Here is a 20,502-nt window from a genome sequence, read left to right as displayed (position 1 = left end):
CATGAGTATTACATTAATAGGCAAGTACATGACATTCATGTTGAAAAGTTTTCACAAAGCCAGGTGCAGTGGCTCATACCTGTAATCCTAGCTACTCAGGAGGCTGTGATCTGAGGATCTCAGTTCAAAGCCAGTCAGGGCACTAAAGAACATAAGACTCTTATCTTCCATTAATCACTAGAAAAGGGGAAGTGGAGCTGTGGCTCCAGGGGTAGGGTGGTAGCCTTGAGCTGAAGAGCTCAGGGACAGCGCCCAGGCCCAGAGTTCAAGCCTCATGACCCACCAAAAAAAAAAAAAAAGTTTTCATTGTTATTTCCTGTCAACTCTCTCAAGTCTATATTCTTTTAGAAATCAGTTCTTGATATTCAAGATGTCTATTGCATATACACATGTCATATATCATATAGCGTGGCATGTATATACTAGATACCACATAGATCATATATTATAAACGTCTACATTATCTGTGGTATATAAATGGCATATAAGCACACACAGCATATATGATGTCATATATCACACTGTATATCATATTGAGATAAGAATACTGGGTCTGAGAATACCACCTTTTTCTCACAGTCATCCTGGCACCTTGCTAGGTGGCGATGGTTTTCCATCCAGCTCTGAAAACCCCCGAGGTGAGACAGGCCATTCTTGGAATCAGGTGTTCCTGCTGTTCAGCCCCAGGAAAGCTTTGCTATTAGAGGTGGCTCGCCCTACATTTCCCCTAAACGGTCTGATTCTGCAGGCCACTGAACAGTTCCCTATTCGGCTTGGCTTTGCTTGCCCTTGAGTATTCCCCTGTATGATCTGCTTTGGTGAAGGCTTGGTCTCCCCGTTCTGCCCCAGACATGTGGGGTTGTGGTTTTTTTTTTTTCCCTTTTTTGTCTTTACAAGCTTTGTGCAAGTTACATTCTTGGAGACAGGAATCCAACTTCAGTCTTCTGCGCTTCAATAAAGATGCTTGATTCCAGCTCTCACCATGTGGTTTCTCTGTTTCTTCACACTGAATCCCCACATAACAATGGACGATATGTGATATAGACGATGCAGCGATATATATATATATATATATATATATATATATATATATATATGATATGTGAACAGGGTGTGTGTGGGGTTTGAACTCAAGGCCTGGCCTCCATGCTGTCACTTACCTTTTTTTTTTTGCTTTACCAGTTGAGCCACAGCTCCACTTCTGGCTTTTTTGCTGGTTCCTGGGAGGTTAGGGTCTCACAGCCTTTCCCGATCTTGGATCCTTAGCCTCCTGAGTACAGGGTGGAGCCCCCCAGCACCCCTGCTATCTAATCAGATTTTAATAAAGTTCCTGGGAGCGGGGGACACAACCCCAGAGCCCCATAACAAAACACGAACCTATGTGCCCGACTCTGGCTTCTAGCCACACCCGCACAATTGTCTTTACAGAATGGCGTTTCTAATTCATAACACAATAAATACAAACAGGATTTTTGTGAGGGCTGGGGTTCTTTTTGGTTGCGGGTCTTGGGCTCTGGGCGCGGATCCCGAGCTCCTCGGCTCAAGGCCACCGCCTACCCCTGGAGCCCCGGCACCTCCTCCATGAGGTTCACTGGACCGCAGAGTCCCCTGGACTCGAGTGCCCGGGGCTGGCTTTGAACTGCGGTCCTCACACCTCCTGAGAAGCTGGGGTGCCAGGGGCACTGGAATTAAAATACTGGGGAAAGGGGAGACCATGGAGAAGGGTCACCTGAAATAGGGAAGGCTGGGGCCCACGGAGTCATCTGGCTGTCACGGCGCTCCTGAGCCTCCTCCTGAGCCTCCTCAGGGAATGGGAGCTGACCACAGGCTTCCAAGGCCTGGGGGGGAGGCAAACCATCCCCGGACATGCAGACGCTCCATGTTGTCCCGATGGGAAGTGTAAATGAACCCTGTGCTCTGCCCCAGCTGATGGGCGTGCCCGGATGTCTACAGGAAGGGAAGTCCCGCCTCCCAGCTGATGGGCGTGCCTGCATGCCTAGAGGAAGGGAACTCCCGCCTCCCAGCTGATGGGCGTGCCCGGATGTCTACAGGAAGGGAAGTCCCGCCCCCCAGCTGATGGGCGCGCCTGGATGTCTACAGGAAGGGAAGTCCCGCCTCCCGGGTGATGGGCGTGCCTGCATGCCTAGAGGAAGGGAAGTCCCGCCTCCCAGCTGATGGGCGTGCCTGGATGTCTACAGGAAGGGAAGTCCCGCCCCCAGCTGATGGGCGTGCCTGGATGTCTACAGGAAGGCAAGTCCCGCCTCCCGGGTGATGGGCGTGCCTGCATGCCTAGAGGAAGGGAAATCCTGCCTCCCAGCGGATGGGCGTGCCTGGATGCCTAGAGGAAGGGAAGTCCCGCCTCCCAGCGGATGGGCGTGCCCAGATGCCTAGAGGAAGGGAAGTCCCGCCTCCCAGCAGTCCTAGAAGAAGGGAGGTCCCGCCTCCCAGGTGATGGGCGTGCCCGGATGCCTACAGGAAGGGAAGTCCCGCCTCCCAGGTGATGGGCGTGCCTGCATGCCTACAGGAAGGGAAGTCCCGCCTCCCAGGTGATGGACCTGCCTGAGGACTGGGGTTCAAAGATCTCAGGCAGGAAAACCCAGGAGTCTCTCATCTCCACTGAAACCACCAGAAAACCAGAAGTGGTGCTGTGGTTCAAGTGGTACAGCGCCCACCTTGAACACAAACTGCTCAGGGACAGCGGCCTAGGCCCTGAGTTTAAGCCCCAGGGTGGGAAACAAACAAAAAAAACAACCAACCATGAAATGGTGCATAAGTTATCATCTCACAGTATATGAAATATATACAATTTTATTTGTCAGTTACACATCCAAAAAAGCCAAAGGAACAACAACAAAAATGGGTTAAATGAAGGAAGCATGGCTGAGTGAATGACCCCCTTAGCACCTGGGAACTAGGGATGTCCCATGCCTTCCATGTGTGCACACAGGGTTTCCACTGTGCTCCAGAATGCAGGCAAAATCCTCAGGGAAATAATAATAATAAAGCCAGGCACCCATGGCTCATGCCTATAGTCCCGGCTACTCAGGAGGCTGAGATCTGAGGATTGTGGTGCAAAGTCAGGCTAGGCAGGAAAGCCCCTGAGACTCATCTCCAATGAACCACCAGAAAACTGGAAGAGGAGCTATGGCTCAAGTGGTAGAGCACCAGCCTTGAGTCAAAGAAGCTCAGGGACAACGCCTAGGTCCTGAGTTCAAGCCCCAGGACCAAACAAAAGAAAAAAAATGGACCTGGTGGATATCAAGACCACAGGCTTCTCTCACACATGCGATGACCCTGGAGCCACCACCACTGTGGTCAGAAATAGACGGCCACCATCTCACAAACTGATCGCAGCCTTTTACTACAGCGTATGTCATTCCAGGCCCATATTCTAGAATAATACTCTGGAGCGTTCATCCCAACGCAGGCTTCTTCCATGTCACTGGGCTCACCCCTGCGCCAGAATCTGAAAGGGAGAAAATGGAGGAGGACATTTCTTTTATTTTGGTTTCTTTTTTTGTGTCAGTCCCGGGGCTTGAACTCAGGGCTTAGCCACTGAGCTTTTTCAATGGAAGCTGCTGCTCTACCACTTGAGCTGCAGCTCTACTTCTGGACTTTTTAGGGGTTTAGGACTTGGAGATCAGAGCCTCAGAGACATTCCTGTCCAGGCTGGATTTGAACCAGGATCCTCAGATTTCAGCCTCCCGAAAAGCCAGAGTTATAGGTGTGAACCACTGGGGCCTGACAGAATGTGTCAATAGTAAGTTGTGACCTCAGTGGACCTGAGTTGCTGCTGTGATAACATGATAAAGAGATTCTAAGGACAGAGGAACCCAGCAGGATCTGAACACATTTTGGGGGAGATCTTAGAGCAAATCTCCAATCTCTAAACTTAATTTCCTCAGGTTGAATGGAAGAAAATTAATAGTGTGTCTCACAGGGAGGGTTGTGGTGAATAAATAAGAAAGTAATTTAACCCAGTGCCCAATACTTAAAATTGAGCAATTTCGTAGAATTTTACCACCCATTAGAAAGAATAATATTGAAGCCACACACCGGTGGCTCACTCCTGTCATCCCAGCTACTCAGGAGGCTGAGAGCTGAGAATCTCAGTTCAAAGCCAGCCAGTGCAGGAGACTCTTATCTCCAGTAAACCAGGAAAAAAAGCCAGAAGTGGAGCTTTGGTTCAAGTGGTAGAGCACTAGTCTTGAGCTTAAGAGTTTAGGCACTGAGTTCAAGCCCCATGACTAAAATAATAATAGTAATAATAATAATACTTTGCTTATTTTTCAATAAAGGGAGGCATCTCAGATCCTGGCACGTGGCTGGCCCCCTCCCCACGCGTGCCCCCTCTGCGATGTCTGCACTCACGTGGCACTGAGGTTGTACGGCGTCCCATCTACCCACTGCCAGTCATTCTGACCCTGTGGGTCCCACAAGCCCAGGTAATAAGAGAACTCTTTATCCAGATGCTTGGTGATGAAATCCTAGATCCATTAAAAATGAAAATAAAAGCGGTCCTGGCATTAGAAGACTCAGCTTCAACAGAATTCTTTTTGTCATAACCACTCCTTTTAAACAGTTGGGTGTTCCTCTCTCTCTCTCTCTCTCTCTCTCTCTCTCTCTCTCTCTCTCTCTCTCTCTCTCTCTTTTCATGGTGATGGTACTAAGATTTGAACTCAGGACCTCACACTTTCAAGGAACTCAATTCACCTGTCACTCATCCAGCCCGTTTGGTGTTAGCTTCTCTCACGGGTTGGGATTTGTGCTTTTGTCCTGGACATAATCTTCATTCCTCCATATGCCCAGAGTGGCTGAGATTACAGTGATGAGCTACTGTGACCAGTGTGTGTGTGTGTGTGTGTGTGTGTGTTGGTCCTGAGGCTTGAACTCAGGGCCTGGGCACTGTCCCTGAGCTTCTTTTGCTCAAGGCTAGCACTCTACCACTTGATCCACAGAAACATTTCCAGCTTTTTCTGTGTATGTGGCACTGAGGAATCAAACCCAGGGCTTTGTGCATGCTAGGCGAGCACTCTACCACTAGGCCATGCTCCCAGCCCCAGCCACAACATTCTTATACTTCACCTTTGGAACAATGAGAACAATACACCCCTAGGCCAGGCCTGATAGTTAACTTTAATTGTATGATTCTGTGGAAATATAGGATGATAACTTGATATATGTACATCGCATACCACTAACCAAATTAGATCCGTCATATTTCCATTTCCTTAGCAACTTATATAATTGAGATGAAGCTAAATGACAGAGGCTCAAGCCTCTAATCCCACCTACTCAGGAGGCTGAGAGCTGAGGATCATGGTTCAAAGCCAGCCCAGGCAAAAAAAGTCCAGGAGACTCTCACCTCCAATGAGCCACCAGAAAACCAGAAGTGGAGCTGTGGCAGAAGTGGTACAGTGCCAGCCTTGAGCTGAAGAGCTCAGGGACAGTGCCCAGGCACTGAGTTCAAGCCCCAGGACGGGCACACACACACACACACACACACACACACACACACAAAATTAAGGGACAAAGGTTGCATATTCTGTGGGGAGAAAGTACCTGCTCATCTTTACTGTTCACCACCAGCAGATGGGCCTGCATCCTCGAACACGCCTTCCTGCTCTCCTCCCACGTTTTGGCATCACCAGACATGAAATAGCAGTGGGAACCAAATGAGTGCCAATTCTTTGGGCAACACCGCCAGGCTTTTCCTTTATTGGGGAAAAAGAAGGTTCTCTGATCCCAGTGGAAGAAAATCCATTTAAAGGGGAAAGCCGGGGGCTGGCGCCTCACGCCTGTCATCCAGGTTCTCAGAAGGCGGAGATCCAAGGATCACAGTTGAGAAAAGTCTAATATCTCCAAGGAAACACCAGAAAACTGAAAGTGGTGCTGTGACCCAAGCGGTAGAGCACCAGCCATGCACAAAAGAAGCTCAAGGACAGAGCCCAGGCCCTGAGTTCAAGGCTTATAACCAACAGAAGAAGGAGAAGGAAAGAAAAAAGCTAGATTAAGATTGCCTGACTGGGTGCCAGGGGCTCATACCTGTAATCTTAGCTACTCAAGAGGCTGAGATCTGAGGATCACCGTTCAAGGCCAGCCTGCGCACGGAAGTCCAAGGGACTCTCATCTCCAGCTAACCACTAGAAAACCAGATGTGGCACTGTGGCTCAAGGGGTAGAGTGGTAGCCTTGAGCTGAAGAGCTCAGGGACAGCGCCCAGGCCCAAAGTTCAGGCCCTACCATGAAGAAGAAGGAGAAGGAGAAGGCGAAGGAGAAGAGGAGGAGGAGGAGGAGGAGGAGGAGGAGGAGGAGAGATTGCCTGGTACCCATGGTTTATATCTGTCATTCTAACTCAGGAGGCTGAGATCTGAGGAATTTGGTACAAAGCTAGCCTGGCAAAAAGCTCCACAAAATCTCCAATGAAACAGCAAAAAGCCAGAAATGGAGGTGTGGCTCAAGTGGTAGAGTGCAGCCTTGAAAGAACTCAGGGATAGTGCCCAGGCCCTGAGTTTTAGCCCCAGGTCTGGCCATACATACATACATACATAAAATTTTACAAATTAAAAAAATGCACAAGAGGTTAGGGAAGGAACGTATCAGACTTGATATAAAATATTTCTAGAGGTGCTGCGAGCTTGGCCTAGTGGTAGAGTGCTTGCCTAGCATGCATGAAGACTCGGGTTTGATTCCTTGGTACCATATACATAGAAAAAGCCAGAAGTGGCATTGTGGCTCAAGTGGTAGAGCTCTAGCCTTGAGAAAACCCAAGGACAGTGCTCAGGCCCCAAGTTCAAGTCCCAGGACTGGCAAAAAAAAAAGCAAAACTGTCTAGAGTGTGAATGCATTAAGCCCACTGTGTATTCTCACAAAGTTGACTGAAATCAATAATTTGGAAGAATTTCCTTCGCCAGCAATATCTAGAGTCTAAAGTAGATTCTTAAAGACATCCAATTAGATATCCTCTCTCCTCCTATTCTCTCTCTCCTGTCTCCGTCCCTCCTTGTGTCTCTCTAGCTCTGTGTCGGTGTCTATGTCTCTTTCTGTCTCTCCAGCTCTCTCTCTTTTTCTTTTTCACATGAAGTAACCAAAGAGAATTCTTCCTCTCTTTTCTCCCTGTCTCTCCATCTCTGTCTCTTTGTCTCTGTCTCTTTGTCTCTGTCTCTCTGTCTCTCTCTGTCTCTCTGTCTCTCTGTCTCTCTCTCTCTCTCTCACACACACACACACACACACACACTAACCAGGCTTCATGTCTATCCTAATGTGTGTCTGGAAACAGAAAAGTCTAGAAACCACTGGGCACTTTACCTGAGACCCTGCTTTCTTCCCTGGCACAGGTGAGGCTTGAATGGTTGTGTAAGTCCCGCAGTCTCTGGTGGAGGGCAGTCTGGTCTCTGGTGAACTTGTGAATCACTGTGGGGAGAGGAGGGTGTCTTTATCTCCCTCTGTCATGGCCCCAGCCAGGCTTCTTCCTCCTACCTCTGTCCCTCCCAACCCAAGGCCCAAAAAGGCTGCCTCTGTCTCTCCTGGTCTTTAGAGGGACAGTGCCTAGGCCATGAGTTCAAGACCCAGGACTCACACACACATACACACAGTGGATATGGCAGGCTGTGGGGGAGAAAGTGAGGTGAAAATGTGGGGAGCCGTGGATGGGTGAGTGGGGTCGGGGAAGCAGAAGCAGAGGACGTGGAGGAGAGCAGAACTCACCCACACAGCTGGCGATGAAACAGCTGCTCAGGACAGCCGTGGAAATGGCAGCCGCCAGCCACAGCCTCAGGGCCCAGCCGCCTCTCTCCTCTGCCAGACAACAGCCGTGAGCAGCAGACAGACAAACAGAAACCCCGGACACCAGAGCAGTGGGGGAACCACACCCCATGGCCACTGGTGGCTCCCGCCGGGAATCCCAGCTTCCCAAGAGGCTGAGGCCCAAGGTGCAGGGTTCAAAGCCAGCCCAGGAAGGAAAGGCCGTAGACTTCTCCGCAGCTCCATGTCGCCCTCCAGCCTCCATATCTTCCTCTCCCCCAAGAGACATCATCTCACATCATCTGCCGCCTCCCCCAGTGCAGCCTTTAACCCTGGAATTCAGAAAAGCAAAGCTCACCCCTGCCTTGGGCTTGACTCTCTGGCACCATCCTGTAGGAGTTCGGGGTTCAGAAGGCTCCCCAAAATTCCTTCTGTCTGTCTCCCTGAGGGTGTCACCCACAGCCTGGGCACCAAACAAACCCAACCTCTAACACACCCTGATAGGCTCAGGAGATCACCCATGAGAAAGATGGAATAAATTTTAAAAAGAAGGAGGAGGAGGAGGAGTGGGGGAGGAGTGTGGAGGGGAGGGGGAAGAAGGAGAAGAAGAAGAAGAAGAAGAAGAAGAAGAAGAAGAAGAAGAAGAAGAAGAAGAAGAAGAAGAAGAAGAAGAAGAAACTTGAGGAGGAGGAAGAGGAGGAGGAGGAGGGGAAGGAGAAGGAGGGGGAAGGAGGAGGGGAGAGGAGGAGGAGGAGGAGGAGGAGAAGGTCACGTTTCTATGGTTGGAAGAGGTGGGGCAAAACAATGTTGAAATTGAGGAAGAATTGCTCACCACAACATAAGGTCTCACCATGGGATAAGGGGCCCAAGAAATGGGAAAAACCCAGAGGTAGAGAGACAGAGAGATGGCAACGACCAGAGAGCCCAAGACTTCCTGGTTCAAATAAACACTTTTATCTGAGTTCATGCAGGGAACATGAATACATGCAAAAAAATAAAGCCTCGATCTGTCACACTCAGAGTCAACACAGAGATTGTGACACGTTTTTCCTTTATTGTTGCAGACAGAAGACTTGCAGATTAGAGAAAGATATGGTGAAAGCCAATTAAATCTATCTATGCATTTATTATATGTATCGGGTAGATACATAGAGATCTAGATTCCTTAATAAGTGGTATGTGCACAGATTTTAACAACAATTTTAAAACTTTTGCCAGTCCTAAGGCTTGAACTCAGGATCTTGAGCTTTCTCAAGGCGAGAGCTCTACCAATGGGTCGTGGGTCCTAAAAGCAATTTTTCAAAAGCAAAGTTTCTGCGTGGTTGGCTAGAGGTGGATTCAGTCAGGAGGGAAGAAGCAGAAGTGGGTGGCGGATATGATATTATGTCTCTAACTTCCCACGAGCAATGGAAAAACATGGGTCCAGGCAGAGTCATGTGAGTCTCAGGGACAGCCCATCCCCCACCAGCTCTGCAGTCCTCCATCCCCACCTTTGCTCTTTTTGTTGTTTACATACACTTATTTATTTATTTTTTTTTATATTGTTATTTCAGGACTTGAATTCAGAGCCTGGGCACTGACCCTGAGCTCTTCAGCTCAAAGCCAGCACTCTACCAGTTGGTTTTCTGGTGGTTCACTGGACCTGAGAATCTCACAGACTTTCCTGCCAGGACTGAACTTGAACTACATTTCTCAGATCTCAGCCACCTGTGTAGCTGGGATTGCAAGTGTGAGCCACAGGGGCCTGGCTAATGTTTTTGTTGTTGTTAGTTTGGTTGTTTGGGATTGTTTTTTGGGGGTGGGGGGTGGGGGCAAGTCCTGGGCCTTGAACTCAGGACCTGAGCACTGTCCTTGGGCTTTTCAAGCCTAGCGCTCTACCATGTGAGCCACAGCACCACTTCTGGCTTATTTCTATGTATGTGTTAGGAAGGAATCGAACCTGGGTCTTCATGCATGCTAGGCAAGCACTCTACCACGAGGCCAAACTCCCAGCCCTCTGGCTGTTTTCTTTTGGTCTTGTTTGTTCACTGTGTCTGTGGGACACAGGAATGGAGGACAGAGGACGAGCAAAGGCACTGGACACGATGTGGGAAATGAACTCTCCCACTTGTGGGTGGCGACGACAGGAGAAAACTGGGAGAGAGCGGGGGAGGGCAGGGATACTTTCCACACAGAAATGTGACTTCCAGAACCGTTACCCTCTGCCCATCACATCCATCAAGGATAAGAAACATGTAACCTGTCATAAATGTCCATTCACTTTCCATCAGTGAATTAACTTTACCTCATCCCGAGACATCAGATGAGGCCATGAGCAGGGATAAGAGCAGGGATCTCAGGAAGGGTGAATTGTCCCGTGAAAAATGTCATGGCTGCCCTGCCTCAGTTTCCCCCCAGGCAGAGTCCCCCATGGGGTGAGAATGGAATGGCGGGGCTCAGGCTCTGCCTTCATCACAGGGTGATGGTGTATTTGCATGCAGCTGTTTAATGCACAGCTGGACACTGAGTGGATTGGTCAGGACCCCAGGCTCTGGTCATCCCAGCTAATCAGCAGGCTGAGACCCGAGGATCTCGGTTCAAAGCCAGCTTGAGCAGGAAAGTCCAGAAGGCTCTTATCTCCAGTGAAGCACCAAAAACAAGCCAGGGGTGGCACTGTGGCTCACGTGATAGGGCACCAGCCTTGAGCAAAACCACTCAGGGACAGTGCCCAAGCTATGAGTTCAAACCCAAACACATTACTTTTGAAATACCTGCACGAGCAGGGGAATCGTGTGCAGGGAACTGGTATGCTCGTCACCCAGGCTCGTGGGATCACACAAGTGTTTATGTTTCTGCAAGCACACACCCGTGCCCTACAGTGACGGAACACGACGACACATTAGGAAATACAAGTGAACGCCGGTGTCCTTTCCCCTGCCTGTAGTCTCAGTGCTTGAATGGTGGAGGCAGGAGGATGCGGGTGAAGGCTGCGCTGAACAGAGGATCCTGAGTGGAGTAAGGACATAAACAAACCCCGAGAGAAAAGACGGGAAGGAAGGAAGGAAGGAAGGAAGGAAGGAAGGAAGGAAGGAAGGAAGGAAGGAAGGAAGGAAATAAGTAGTAAATTAGACAGGAGGTCAGCAAGCCAAGGAATCTTCTGGAAAGGATGTACAAGGCTGCACACACCTGCACTGCAGACTTAGAGATCTGACCAGGTAGGAAAGAAGACACTGCTCAGGACCAGAGTGGTGTAAATTTAGTGGTGGAAGGTTCTAGAAGGTTCTCACCTAATGGCTTCTCTTTCTACATCAAGGTTTTCCCCCCTTTGTTTTTTGTGTGTGTGGTTTTTTTTTCTGGTGCTGGGACTTGAACTCGGGGCCTGGATGCACTCCCTTAGCTATGTCACTCAAGGCTGGCACTGTGACATTTTGAGCCCCACTTCCGCTTCTGGTGTGAGTATTATTGTTCTTGTTATTATTACTGGTTGCTGGAGATAAGAGTCTCTCAGCCCTGCCCGGGGCTGGCTGTGAACTGCAATCTTCAGACCTCATCTGGGATGACAGACGTGAGCCACCATCAGCCAGCACAGTCACAGGAGTGAAGGGTTCCATGAGAAGGCACCTGGGGGAGTCTAGACGTCCCTCGTGGCCGTGGATGAAGAAAGCTCTTGTTGGCAAATCCAGTGACTGGAAATGGCGCACTTTTCAGAGAAAACGCCCTGGTGTGTGACCAGGGCACAGGCGTTCTCTCCTGCCTGGCCTGCGACCTGAAATCTGGGAGACAAAGATAATTAAAACCCCCCTGGCTGGCCCAGGGCCCAGTTCTTCCTCCTACCCCATTTTGGTTCCCTGCATCTCCTCAGCAGCTCCTATCCAAGCTAGATTGCTTAAAACATGGAACTATGCCATAGAGAATATTATAAAATTTTTTAGTGACACCAGGACTAGAACTCGTGGCCTTGAACTCTCAATTTCCTGGCTAAGGACTGCCACTTTGCCACTGAAACCACGCCTCCGGCTCATTCCCTGTCTCACTCATACAAGTCGTGTGGGCTTTTCTGTGTGGACTGGCTTCCAACCACCATTCTCCATCTTCAGCTTCCTGAGTAGCTGGGATTACAAGAGGGAGCTTCTGGTGCCTGGCCTAAAAGCCAGGGTGAAGGAATGGTTCCATGCGTATTTGTGTGTGTGTGTGTGTGTGTGTGTGTGTGTTGGTCCTGAGTCTTGAATTCAGAGCCTGAGCACTGGCTTGAGCTTTTTCACTCAATACTGCTGTGATCTACCCTTAAGCCACAGCTCCACATTTTGCCTTTTTGCTGGTTCCTTGGAGATAAGGGTCTCATAGACTTTCCTTCCCCGGGCTGGCTTCAAACCCTGATCCTCAGACCTCAGCCTCCTGAGTAGCTGGGATGAGAGGCGTGAGCCACCAGCACCCAGCATATCCTGGTATATTTAGATCTAGCTTCTGCCTGTGTGTGAGCCTGGCTGACCTCACTAGCCATGAGTTTGTCCACACATTCCCCTGCAGCGGGCACGATTGTGGAATAACACACAACCATGACACCACACCACCAGGGGTGGGTCTGTTACTCTTGAAGACAAAAGTCCCAACACACTTCATGCTGCAGTGCCTGCCTCCCACCAGCAGGTGTCACCAGTGAGCTGTGTGCAGTTTCCACCATGGGCCTTGGAAAGCCAATGACAAACTCACAGCTGTGGGTTCAAGGCCGCCCCATCCAGCCAGGCCCATGTCTTCTGAGTGTCAGGAAGGTGTAATCCAATCCAAAAATAAACCCCATCTTGCACCTCATTCTGGATCAACTCCTGTGGGAGAAAGAAATCAAGTTCAACCTGTCCACAGAGCCTCCTCTGAGGTTTGCCCAGACTCTTGACACGAGCTGTCCAGTTTCCACGAGCTGACTTCCACCACCCAGTTCTTACCAGCTCTGCCCTGTCCTCGATCATCAAAAGACTCGATTTCCTCACGGAACAAGATTCTCGACTGTCCTGCCATGACTGGAAGTTCATGAAAAACTTATAACATTTCCTCTTTGTCTGTAACCAGTCACGCGGGCATGAGTTTCCTGAAATAGGAAAGAATTAGAGAAAAAAAGAAATGGAAGCCGGGTACTGGTGTACACGCCTGTAATCCCAGCCACTCCAAAGGCTGAAATCGAGAAGTACACAGTTCAAAGCCCACCTCTGCCCCCTCCCCAACACTCCATCTCTAAAACTCATCAGAATGAAAAAGTTGGAAGGGGTGCGTGGCCCAGGTGGTAGAGCACCTGAGCTGGGCTAGCAGGGGCTTTGAGCTCAATTTCTGATACTCACTCCCCCCTCCAAAATGAATCAATAAAAGTACAACCAAATAAACCACTTACCTGTATCTGTGTCTTGGTGCTTGCTGGGAGAATCTTTCACACAGTTGCTGCAATCATGGCTTCTACTTTCATTACAATACATTCTTTCGTTGGGTCCCTCTCGCATGGAATAGCTGCTTAACTGACTTACTAAGACATAAAGTATATAGAGCAATGCCCATCATATTTCTACAGATATAACTGCATGCTTTTCCACTACTTATGTTACTGTGGCTACACTAACACTCCATTGTCATTTGTAGTTGTCTATTAGAACAGTCCTGGGCTTGGGCCCAGGGCCTTAGCACTGTCCTTGGACTTTCTCAAGGATAACACTCTACCGCTTGAGCCTCAGCACCACCTCCAGCTTTTTTCAATGTATGAGGTACCGAGGAATCAAACCCGGGTCTTAGTGCATACAAGGCAAGCACTCTACCACTAGGCCAAACTCCCAGCCCTAGGGACATGTCTTCTTATTCAAACTCATAGAGAATCCAGGCTTGGTGATGCACACCTGTAATCCCAGCCGCTCAGGAGGCTGAGATCTAAGTATCCCCAGGTCAAAATCCAGGCTGCAAAGCCTGTGAGACTTTTATCTCCATTCACCAGCAAAAAGCCAGAAGTGGAGGTGTGACTCAAGTGGTAGAGCAGAAAAGTTGAATGAGAACTCAAGGCTCTGAGTTCAAGCCCTAATACCAGCACAGAAGAACAAGAGGTAGGAAGAGAAGAGATTTTGAAAGTGAACAGATTTGCTGTATATAGAGAAAAACCTACTAAATATAGTAGGGTGATCAACATTGCTCTTTAATATCTTCTTATTAAAATAACAATAGAAATAAAATTTAGATAACGCTGGACAAAGAAATAGTACAAGAGGAGTGAGAGAAATGACAATGAATCCAGATTTGGGCATTGGTGGTTCGCGCCTGTCGTCTCAGCTGTCAGGAGGCTGGGATCTGACGATCATGGTTCAAAGCCAGCCCAAGCAGAAAAGTCTGTGAGACTTATCTCCAAGAAACCACCAGAAAACCAGAAGTGGTGCTGTGGCTCAAGTGGTAGAGCAACAGCCCTGAGTGAAAAAGCTCAAGGACAGCGCCTAGACCCTGAGTTCAAGCCCCAGGATCGACGTAAAAATAAACCAATCTGTAAACTGTATGAACTCTGAAGGAAAGGCTTTCATCTGGTCCTGTAGTTGGACATGGGGTTCCCAGGTACTCACCCCAACTGGCTAGCCCAATAATGCCAGCCACGGAGACAGCCAATGCCACGCTACCAACTCGTAAAGCTGTGCCATGCCAGGCCGGGCACTCGGGGTAATCTGCAACAATTCATATTTCTTCTGAGACATTCAGATATCCAAAAGTGACCTCTGTGTGTGTGTGTGTGTGTGTCTCTGTGTGTGTATACACACACCAGCCATCCCAGATACTCGGGAGGCTCAGATCTGAGGCTCGTGGTTCAAAGCCAGGAAAGTCCCTGAAACTCTTATCTCCAATGAACCACAAGAAAACTGAAGTTGCTCTGTGGCTCAAGTGGTAGAGTACCAGCCTTGAACACAAAACACACACACACACACACACACACACACACACACACACACACACACACACACTAGACGGCACCAGGAGTTTAGCCTAGTGGTAGAGTTCCTGCTTACCATGCATAAAGACTCAGGTTTGATTCCTCTGTTACCACATACATAGAAAAAGCTGGAAGTGGTGCTGTGGCTCAAGTGGCAGAGCTCTAGCCTTGAGAAAGCCCCAAGGACATGGCTCAGGCCCTGAGTTCAAGCCCTAGGACTGGCCAAAAAAATAAAAAACCTAGCAAGTTCGAAAGTGATGTATTATAACTATTATTTCAAATGATAAAGCATTTGTTTATTTAGTTTCCCGAAGCATAACACAGATGTTAATCTCTAGAATTGCATGTGTGGCTTTAGAAAGTAAACAGCCAAATATTTTCACTCCCTTCAACCCTGACGAAAGTCCATTTATTACATTTAATTTTACAAACGCAAATATACTATTATATACCAAAGTATATATTTATATTGTTTCAGGAAGCAAAACTCGGGCACTAATCCTGTAATAACTGTACATTTGGCTTTACCAAAATAAACACGATCACATTCTTCTCCTCTTCAAAGCAGGCTAAAATCTCTTCTATTTACCAATATTTTATAACCATCATTTTACAGGCCCACTGCAGGACTGGTAGGAAGATGACAATGAAATTTACTAGGGAGACCTTGATATGAAATTAAAATAACCCATTGCTCAACAGAAGGCTCTAATTCTAGCTCTGAAATGCTTTCCTTGAAGACTTATAAAGTGGCTACAGTGCTGGTGGCTCACACCGGTCATCCCAGCTTACTCAGGAGGCTAAGATCCGAGCATCACGGTTCAAAGCTAGCCTGGGCACTAAAGTCTGTAATTTATCACTAGAAAACAGAAAGTGGCACTGTGGCTCAAGGGATAGGGCAGTAGCCTTGAGCTAAAGAGGTTCCGAGACAGCACCCAGGCAGGCCCTGAGTTCCAGCCCTAGACCAGTACCTCCCAAATAATTAAATAGCATTTCTTGACCTGTACTGCTGCCGAGTGTGCAAATCCTACCTCTGAGAGTCCACGGGTGCGGGCAGGGGTGTGAATATTTCACAGGCCTCCTCATGGCTGACGGCCTCGGCTCACCCACCCTCGTGTACACAGAATAATCCATGTTCCAGAGGTAGAGACGGCCTCAGAAAAATATATTTACTGAGGCATAGAAACAAGACCACAGCTCTAACCACAGAGGAAGTGGCAAAGACCTTCAAGTTTTTCTTTTTCCACACCTCTGTGTGTGTGTGTGTGTGTGTGTGTGTGTGTGTGTGTGTGTGTGTGTGTTGGTACTGGGGCTTGAACTCAGAGCCTGGGCACGGTCCCTGAGCTTTTTGGCTCACGGCTGTCGCTCTACCACTTGACCACACAGCTCCTCTTCCTGCTTTTTGCTGATTCACTGGAGATAAGAGTCTTACACACTTTCCTGTCCAGAGTGGCTTTGAACTGTGATCCTCAGCTCTCAGCCTTCTGTGTGGCTGAGGTGACAGGAGTGAGACATCAACCAGTGCCAGGCTGGATGTCCTGTGTTCAATTAGTGATCTAGGCATGAAATTCATAAAAGTCTTGAACTTGAACCAGGCGCCAATGGCTCACGCCTGTCATCCCAGCTACTCAGGAAGCTGAGATCTGAGGATCAAGGTTCAAAGCCTGCCGGGGGGGGGGGGGGGGGGGGGAGTCCATGAAACCCTCATCTCCCATGGACCACCAAAAAGCCAGATGTGGCACTGTGGCTCAAGTGGTAGAGCACCAATCTTGGGCAAAAGAAGAGAAGAAAAGAAAAGAAAAGTAAAAAATATACACATATATATAATTTAAAAAGAAATAAAAATAATTTAAAGTATATAAAAATAAAAATATATAAGAAAAAATAAACTAAAAATGAAGAAAATAAAAATAATAAAGTATTAAAATAAATAGTTAAAATATAAAAAGAATGAAAAAGGAAAGAAAAAAGCTAATTATCAATCAGTGCAACCATGTCAGGGGATGCACAGAGAGGAAGGTAGAGCGAGAAACCCAAAGTTCCGGTGACAGGAAGACCTAGTGTCTTGGGCTGGTATTTTCACCTGGTCTGAGTTTGGCCACAGCTGTGGAGGATCTGGTCACGCCATGGTCACAACCGTGTCCACTGCTGCAGCAAGCTAAAAACAAAACCAAGTCCCACAACTGGAGAAGCAACGATGGTTTCTTAGAACCGTTCCATTTCCTGCCTCAGCGGATGGCACGTGGGCATCTGATTAAAAAGAACGTTTTGAAGTTTTAAGGCTGAAGAAAGGGAAATGACAGGGAGCCTCTTCTTTCCGGCCTTTATGCAGGGCTGAAGGCGTCCCACGAAGTTCACCCACACCTGCTGGCCTTACTGCACCCTCCTGTAGTCACAGCTGGAAACCCAAGGCCCAAGTGGAGCTGTGGTTCAAGAGGTAGAGCACCAGCCTGGAGAGAAAAAGCTCAGGACAGCGCCCAGGCCCTGAGCCCCAGTCCTGGCCAGGGGAGGTGACATTTCTGCAGAATATTCCCAGCTGTCCAGGCTGCAGGGACTCGAGCTCCTGATGCTCGTTTCTTGCCAGGTGGGTTTCAGGCCAGCCTGGGCATAAAGAAGTCTACAAGACTCAGCCTCCACCAAGGGCCTGGGCTGCGGCTGAGACGACAGAGCTACAGCGCCCCACACAGCTCTCCTCCTGAGATGGGGCCTCGCTCTCCTCTTCCCCAGGCTTTTCTTGAGAACAGACATCTTTCTTCCCTCCACCTCCTCCATAGCTGGGATTGCAGGCAGCGGCCACTGCCCCCGACCTCATGCTCTGTAGTTTTCATAAAATCCAGCGATCCCCCATTCTGCTTACCTGCTCTGTTCTGAACCAAACAACAACCTGCAGACCCCAGGCTGAGTGAAAGCCAGAGATTCATGAAGATTTTCTTCTGAGCTGTTCTATCTTTAATGTAAATATTTATGTTTTAGAAACCTGGGGTGGGGGCGTCTGTGGTTGTGTTGAGGTCTCACTGAGGAACCCAGGCTGGCTTCAAGTTCACCATGCTTTTGCCTTGGTCTCCCTACTGCTGGCTTTACAGTTAGGTGCCACTACACCTGACCCCCCCCAAATACACACACACACACACACTGGTTATCATTCCAATGAAGTGATTTTTAAAAAATGGTTCTGGAAAAGTCTTATCGTCAATGAACCACCAAAAAGGCAGAAGTGGAGTTGTGCTGTGCTGGACTTGAGTGGAAAAAGCTCAAGGACAGAGCCCAGGCCCTGGGTTCACCTCTCAGGACCAAAACCACCATAAAATACAATAAAATAACATAGGAGGGAGAGAGGGGGAGGGGGAGGAAGAGTGGAGGAGGGGGACACAAGAGGAGGGGAAAGTAAATGGTGAGGGGAAGGAAAGGGGGGAGGGGGAAAAGGGGAGAGGGAGGGGGAAGGGAATGGTGGGGAGGAAAGAGGGAGAAGAGGAGGGGGATGGGGGAATGAGTGGAGGGAGTGAGGAGGGGAGGAGGGGAATGGGGAGGAGGAGAGAGGAAGGAGGGTATGGAGGAGGGAGGGGGGAGTGGGGACGAGAGGAGGAGGAGGAGGACAGGAAGGAGGGGAGGAGGAGGGGAATGGGGAGGAGGAGAGAGGGAGGAGGGTATGGAGGAAGGAAGAGAGGAGGAGGAGGACAGGAAGGAGGGGAGGAGGGGAGTGGGGAGGAGGAGAAGGGAGGGAGGAGCTGGTCAGCAAAAGTGAACGGAGTGCGCTGGTGTTGTTTGAAGGTGAGGAGGCCGTGGTGGGAAGCAGGGAGGACAGGGCCTCCCGGGTGGCTCCTCCCCGGGTGGTCGGGGTCCCCTCCGCCTCCCCAGGGAGAAACTCGGCGTCTGCTCGCGGGCTCTGCTGGGATCCGGTCCCCGGCGTGGCTCTCCAGGAGAGATGTTTTGATTGCTCTGATTGGTGAAGCGCTGGTCAGGCACCGCCCATGCCCCCCTCTGATTGGATGCTGTTTGGCCGGGCCCCGCCCACCCTGGCGGAAGTGGGCGGGCCTTCCTCCGGGGCGGGCTCTCGCTCCCCACGAGGACCGGAAGAGGAAGTGGATTCCTCCCGCGCACAGCCATGGCGTCCTCGGCGCGCCGCCCCTCAGCTCAGCCCCGGCCCCGACCGGACGACCCCGCAGGGGCTGCGGGAAGGGCGCTCGCTCCGCGGTGAGTGTGGACGCTGGGCTGGTGGTCGGGTTCTCTCGGGGTGAAGCAGGTTCTGGAATGGAGTCCTGAGGCGGGCGGGGGGGGGGGCGGCGTCCCGGAGCGGCCGGGCTGCAGGACGGAGCCCCGGGCGCCGCGCTGACGTCCCCGGAGGACCGGGCTGGCCGGGCGGGCCTGGCGCCCGCGGGGGCCGGGACGGAGACGCGAGCCGGGCCCGGCGCCCAGGAGACGCCGCGGGGCCCCGGCCGAGAGCGGCCTGGACGTCCTCGTCAGCCTGGAGCCCGGCCTCTTCCACCGGGCCTCGTCCACCCGGCCTCGTCCACCCGGCCTGGTCCATCGGGCCTGGTCCGTCCCCGTCCGTCACCCCCCAGGCCTCCCGCAGTGGTTTCTGCTCAGCGTCGTTTCCCGGCTTCGACGCTGGGGGGCGGGCGCCGCTCACAGGAACCTCACAGCCGCCCTGGGGACCAGGTGACATTGTGAACAAAAACCTTGACAGATTCAGTTCTGTCTGTCCTTCTATTTTATCTACCTGCCCACCTACCTACAGGTGCATATGCATAGCGTGTGCCTTTACGCGTGTGTGTATATGGTTATTACATACATAGGTATATATGTATTTCAATTCATCCTTATTTTGCCTTCTAAGAATCTCCTACCTTAAGAATGTTGGAGGTTCACTGGAGATAACAGTCTTACACACTTTTCCCCACCTCCACCCCCAGTCCTGGGGCCTCAACCCAGGGCCTGCGCACTGTCCCAGAGATTTTTCTTTTTTGGTGTGTCTTGGGGCTTGAACTTTGGCTTGGGCACTGTCCCTGAGCTCTTCAGCTCAAGGCTATCTCCCTACCTTAAGCCAAGCCCCACTTGCTGTTTTCTAGAGGTTAATTGGAGATAAGAGTCTCAGATCCTTTTGTGCCTGGGCTGGCTTTGAACCTTGATCCTCAGATCTCAGCCTCCTGAGTAGCTGGGAGTGCAGACGTGAGCCACCGCACCCAGCTTGTGCCAGAGATTGTTTTGCTCAAGACTTACTTAGCACTCTACTAACCTCCTCTGGGGTATCTGGGATTGCAGGCAGACAGCATGGAGAAGACAAAAGTGACTCTTGGGGATGTGAGATTTGTGCTGCAAAGAAAGGAAATAACCAGGTCACTGGAGGTCAGGCTGATTTCCCTACAAAACCTTTCAGCTTTTTTATATAGCTGCAAAGAGTGGCAGATTATTTCACATAGCAGTGGTGGCTGGCCTGGGAGTGAAGATATATACACCCCAGAACAATAGGCCCTTTTCAGGGCTTTTGAAATCTGGCATATAACCAGAGATGGATATATACACCCCCAAAACATTAGGCCCTTTTCAGGGATTTTGAAGTCTGGCATATAACCAGAGATTTTACTTCCTTGGAAGAAGAAAGTAGAGGTAGAGAGTCAACTAAGTAGGTAAAAAAAAATACACAGTCTTAGTGAAGATTAAAATATGGCGCTCTCTCTCGAGCATTCTCTCTCTTGCTCTCTCCTTTTTATTCTTTCTTTTTTTTTTATTTTGGCTTTCAGTATTCTTTAGAGGAAGAGGAAGAAAAAACTGGTTCATTTTGTGATCTAGCTCTAGAAAAGGAGAATTTGACTTGTACATTGTGTGGAGTGTGTGTGTGTGTGT

The 20,502-nt window shown here is 49.8% G+C and overlaps 1 protein-coding gene across 1 annotated transcript; it reads right to left on the bottom strand.

Moving 5' to 3' along the window:
• Positions 1-3,257: 3,257 nt before the first annotated feature.
• Positions 3,258-8,256, bottom strand: LOC150042115 (C-type lectin domain family 6 member A-like). The gene is made up of 6 exons (XM_090325147.1): positions 8,101-8,256; positions 7,707-7,796; positions 7,308-7,412; positions 5,563-5,708; positions 4,372-4,487; positions 3,258-3,466 (listed from the first exon to the last, which is right to left on the bottom strand). Exons 1-6 carry the CDS (start codon positions 8,129-8,131, stop codon positions 3,316-3,318), a joined length of 639 nt encoding a protein of 212 aa, XP_090181273.1. The 5' UTR covers positions 8,132-8,256; the 3' UTR covers positions 3,258-3,315.
• Positions 8,257-20,502: the final 12,246 nt, after the last annotated feature.

The sequence above is a fragment of the Megascapheus bottae genome, chromosome 37 (assembly GCF_031878675.1).
Source record: "Megascapheus bottae isolate mThoBot1 chromosome 37, mThoBot2.hap1, whole genome shotgun sequence".
Lineage (NCBI taxonomy): Eukaryota > Metazoa > Chordata > Mammalia > Rodentia > Geomyidae > Megascapheus > Megascapheus bottae.
This window is presented reverse-complemented; position numbering and strand designations above follow the sequence as displayed.